This window comes from Azolla caroliniana, unplaced genomic scaffold (genome assembly GCF_043228905.1).
Source record: "Azolla caroliniana isolate FFs.n. ecotype wild unplaced genomic scaffold, voAzoCaro1.0.p SCAF_10, whole genome shotgun sequence".
Lineage (NCBI taxonomy): Eukaryota > Viridiplantae > Streptophyta > Polypodiopsida > Salviniales > Salviniaceae > Azolla > Azolla caroliniana.
In genome coordinates this window covers 2,359,358-2,364,629 of record NW_028230445.1, presented here as the reverse complement: position 1 = coordinate 2,364,629, position 5,272 = coordinate 2,359,358, and the positions used below count along the sequence as shown (strand labels likewise).

Below are 5,272 nucleotides of genomic sequence, written 5' to 3'. Positions count from 1 at the left end.
ACCCAATTAGGAAATTCTCACTTCCTAATTAAAGAGTGATTAATAAACGAGATGTTGTAATGAGTAGATTTCTTTTTTTTACAACCCATTCAGATTGAAAGTCATGCCATTTGTTTGCATCCATTGGTTATTGTCATTGCCATGTGTAGCGGGCAAGTAGTGTAGATCTCCATGGAGATTAAATGGGATATTCACGTGTTGACATATATTTCGAGGCTGAAAATCAAAGCTCATTTTTTCCCAACAATGTCATTAGATCATATAGTTTTCACACACAAATCTATGATCCCACACGACATATATGAAGGAGAGAGATCTTACAAGCCGAGTGTCATTGGATCATGTTGTTTTCATACACAAATCTATGATCCCACACTACATATAGGAAGGAGAGAGATCCTACAAGGCGAGTGTCATTAGATCAAATAGTTTACACACACAAATCTATGATCCCACGCTACATATAGGAAGGAGAGGGATCTTACAAGCCGAGTGTCATTGGATCATATTGTTTTCATACACAAATGTATGATCCCACGCTACATATAGGAAGGAGAGAGATCTTACAAGCCGAGTGTCATCGGATCAGATTGTTTTCATACACAAATCTATGATCCCACGCTACATATAGGAAGGAGAGAAATCTTACAAGCCGAGTGTCATCGGATCAATTGTTTTCATACACAAATCTATGATCCCATGCTACATATAGGAAGGAGAGAGATCCTACAAGTCGAGTGTCATCATATCAGATAGTTTTAACACACAAATCTATGATCCCACTCTACATATAGGAAGGATAGAGATCTTACAAGCCAAGTGTCATTAGATAAGATGGTTTTCACACAAAAAATCTATGATCCCATGCTACATATAGGAACGAGAGAGATCCTACATGCGAGTGTCATTAGATCGGATAGTTTTCACACACAAATCTTCTATGTGGTGGTGGTACAAGAGATCGTAGATGCATGTGCCGATGCCTCTCCTACGTGATAGATATTGAGTGTATATATATATATATATATATAACCCACATAGTGCTATCATCTATAACCTAATCTAGTATGTATATAAACCTTTATATGCTTAAAAATGGGAAGTTTCAATAGTGCTCAAAGAAAGAGACTAATTCTGTAATTTCTGGTTATTAGTTCTTTTGTCATTTCATCTTCTTCTGATGAGGTGTGTGCAGAGCATAATGGGATGAGTTGACTCTTTGTCTCTCTCTCTCTCTCTCTCTCTCTCTCTCTGCGTTTCATTGATTTTCTTGTTGATCTCTCGCCGTTACCTTCTTTACCATTACCCTGTTTCTTCTCATTGCCCTGCTTCTTCTCATTGCTCTGTTCCTCTAATGGGGGGTCTAACTCATCATTTCACAAGATCAACACCATTGCCCATCACCATTGGTCTATTTCACAACTAACCCTAGAGAACAGAAAGGATGAAGTCTACTAGTCACTATGGGAAGATAAGGCTCAATGGACATGGAATTCTTCCCATGGTGGGAGATGCTCTGGCTCCTCTAATGGAAGGCCCTATTCCAGAGAGTGAATATGAATTACTAGATGAAGTAAGGCATCATGAAGGCTCATCCTCATGGTGGGTGAATATGAGATCTTGGATGAAAATCAGTGGGAAGAAACGATCGGATCCTCGAATTCTTCTCGGTATTCTCGGGTGCCCCCTTTCTCCTGTTCCTGTCTTGCTTCTGTCATCAGATCAACCCTCTATCTCCATCAAGCATTCTTCAATGGTATGTCCGAACATTCACAAAATCTCTTGTCACACAGAAATTCTGTAGAAAATGGATTCATATACATTGTTTAGGTGTTCATGTCCCATATGTACATCGGATTTTCCAACCCATTCTTCTCTCGATAAGCATTAGGGATCTCGTACACGACATTATAAATATAGTTGTTTTAATAAAAAATAATTCACCTACATTATTCTTCTCTAAGTTCAATGGATTTATACAGTTGATTTTTCCCTCAAATGAATGCATGAATTTCCTACAGGAATCCCAATTTATTTTCTTGCATTGAATTAAATGTCTTAACAAGCCATAGATTTATTAGTTCATTTGAATATTAGTTCCCCTAATTTTTTGGTCTCAATAAGCATCAGACTTTTGTATAACATTCCTTTAGACATAGATCTCCCATTATGATTCCCAAATAGATGGGGACCACAAAACCTAAGGTTATGGTTTCCTGCTTACATTCATGTCGATTAAGAAGTAATGTTATGATTTCCCACTATTATGTTCGATTTTTCCCACTATAATTCCTACATTCAGGTGCATTTCCACCATTATTAATGCCCATGACCTAAACATTAGAATTTGCCATTATAATTCCCACATTCATGTCGATTGCCCACTGATCTTTCCCACATTAATGTGACCTAATATTACAAGCTTCTGGAGTAGAGATTTGGTCACAATAACTTACCTCCAGAGTTGGAGAAAATGGCAAGGGAAAGTGGGGATGTTTCCCATAGGAAGTTCTGATTCTTAAACACTCTAAGGAGAAGGAAACATGAGAGGAAGTGGGTCATCTCGCACATCGGAAAAATTTTCACATAAGGATACGATGCAGGAAGGAAAAAAATGGGTTCTTTCTCACATGGGTGGGAAAATCTGTATGACATATTTTGAAAATGAAAAATAAGTGATTTCATGTACATTTCACCTCCCATCCTCCTTACCAATTTCTTCTCATGAAGACCACATGACTTTCATAGTTCTTGTCGATTATTTACAGCCTATCAATAATGCCCCCTCCCCTCTAAAGATCAAATCTCTGCAAGTTCTCGGAAATTGCATGACAATGTGCATGTAATGTTTTGTTTAACATGCTTTCATTTATGGATGGTACCCCATGACAGGAGACATCGTCCGCTCAATACATTGTGCGGCAATATATGGCGGCAACTGGAGCTGCAAAGGCACAGGGGGGCCTAATCCATAACTCATATGCTGCAGGGAAAGTAAAGATGATCACCACTGAGCATGAAACCGCGAAAAAAGTCATCAAGACCCCGACAAAATCGGCCGAGAATGGATGGTTTGTTCTTTGGCAAATGATGCCAGATAAATGGTACATGGAGCTTGCTCTAGAAGATTGCACAATTCAAGCTGGATGTGATGGCAAGTTAATTTGGCGCCACGCTCCCTGGCTCGGTGTACACGCAGCCAAAGGCCCCGTCCGGCCTTTGAGAAGAGCTTTGCAAGTGAGTTTTGAAATTGTTTAATGTGACATGTTATGCCATTCCCATGACAAAAGAAGAAACACCCATCATATTCTTGCAATGGGAACGAAATATTTCAATCCTGGGAGGGTCACTATATGTATATAAACCTTCCAACATATCATGTCATGCATTCTAGTAAATTTGTTGTCTAAGAAACAAGTGTATGTAAACACATTTGTGGTATGTATGTATAACAAACTTTTCTTAGTTATGAGGGATTGTCCAACCCCTTCTTTAGAGTCTACACTAACTTTACCTCTTGTATTTGTGGTTGGTTAGGGCCTTGACCCATTGACAATAGCAAGCCTTTTCATCACCGCGCGCTGCATTGGAGAAAAGCGGATTGACGAAGAGGATTGCTTCATCCTAAAAGTTGCGGCCGACCAGCCCACACTAAGCAGCCGTCGCGATGGGACTGCCGATGTAATAAGCCATGTCCTCTTTGGGTATTTTAGCCAAAAGACAGGATTGCTTATTCGCCTCGAAGATACCCACCTCACACGTATCCAAGTGTCCGGGTCCGAGCCCGTTTTCTGGGAAACTTTCATCGAATCGTCACTACGAGATTATCAAACCGTGGATGGCCTAACTCTGGCACATTCTGGACACTCGGTCGTAACATTACTTGGATTCGAAAAGGATGTCACGAGCCGAACAAAGATGAAGATGGAAGAGACATGGAACATTGAAGAAGTGGCTTTCAATGTGCCTGGCCTGGCATGGGAATTCTTTATCCCACCATCTGATGTTCACCATACAACTTCCTCAATTAAGGAGCCTTCTTGTTCACCACTTCATGATAATAGTGATAATGATGATGATGATAGTGAGAAAGCTTTGAGGGAAAATATGTTGTAGTAATGGTTAGAATAGATGTGTGGACCCTCTCTCTTCAAGCATCCTTGTCCCCTCTATATAAGAACCATCTCGTGTTAGATTTTACTCGATCCGGGATGCATATATATTCTCCGATTTCCAACATTGGTAATCTTGTACGATGCCATAGTTGGGTCTCCTAGGAGGAGCCCCCAAAAGCTTAACAAACATGTATATTCTCACCCACCCCATACTCACAACAACACAATTGTATTTCATAGGAAGAAAAGGTCACCAATCAAACAAAGCTACTTGGGACTTTGTTAAAATTTACCATTTCTAACAAAAGGAATGATGAAAAAAGTTTAATGAAATAACTCATGTCATATTGTGATTGTTGAAGAAGACGACGAAAATATGGCTCATAAGTGTATGCCACACTAATTAATTTGTCTCACAATCCGATTTATAAAGGTCTACATCTTTGATTTTGATATCTAATACACTTGTCTAAGAAGCATGCCAAAACAAAGTAGAAAGCTATTTGGTGTTACAATGAAATTTGTAACTCTTTTTAGCTTCAATCGAACAAAGTTTTTGTAAATGATTATTCCGTAGAGATAACCTTTATGTTGTTTCCCAATAACACAATGGCTATTAACGTTGATAAAAAGTCACGTGTTTGCTAAATATGGTTCTTCTAAATCAATTCGATGAAAGGTGAACATCACATAAAGGTATAGATGTGAAAGTATGTAAGCACTCAAAGATAGCATCCATTATACTCACGATGGAACAAACATTTAGCGACCATTTGTTGCACATGAGCACGGTGCAATTGCCAATAATACAAAAGAGTTGTAAGTGTATGTACTTCTAAGGAAGTTGACATGTACAAGTTACAACCATAATGGCTTGAGGCGATGTGATAACCTTAGCTCATCCAAGTAAGGTTGCTTTTATGCCTAGGCGTACAAATCTAAGAACCGCATTCACATATTGTATTAACTCCTCAACAACCCTACTCATTGACCACTGTGTTTTATGTTTCTTTTTAAGGACAACACATAGAGTTAAATCCCATGAAGGATTATGAGATAACTCTACCTTTCCCTTATTGAAGGCCTTCAACATTAGACCTCATAATGAAGGTGATTATGTAATATGGACCATGGTGATCTTCTTTATCTTTAAAATT

General features: G+C 38.8%; 1 protein-coding gene across 1 annotated transcript; it reads left to right on the top strand.

Moving 5' to 3' along the window:
* The first annotated feature begins 1,132 nt into the window (after positions 1 to 1,132).
* LOC147858671 (uncharacterized) lies at positions 1,133 to 4,460 on the top strand. The gene is made up of 3 exons (XM_087326325.1): positions 1,133 to 1,756; positions 2,893 to 3,237; positions 3,538 to 4,460. Exons 1-3 carry the CDS (start codon positions 1,445 to 1,447, stop codon positions 4,114 to 4,116), a joined length of 1,236 nt encoding a protein of 411 aa, XP_087182451.1. The 5' UTR covers positions 1,133 to 1,444; the 3' UTR covers positions 4,117 to 4,460.
* The last annotated feature ends 812 nt before the right edge of the window (positions 4,461 to 5,272 follow it).

Bases quoted from the DNA above. Each gene is read 5' to 3' on its own strand.
- LOC147858671 (XM_087326325.1), top strand. From the start codon at position 1,445: ATGAAGTCTACTAGTCACTATGGGAAGATAAGGCTCAATGGACATGGA. The intron at 1,757-2,892 runs GTATGTCCGAAC...ACCCCATGACAG, and splicing joins CCATCAAGCATTCTTCAATG to GAGACATCGTCCGCTCAATA. The intron at 3,238-3,537 runs GTGAGTTTTGAA...GTGGTTGGTTAG, and splicing joins CTTTGAGAAGAGCTTTGCAA to GGCCTTGACCCATTGACAAT.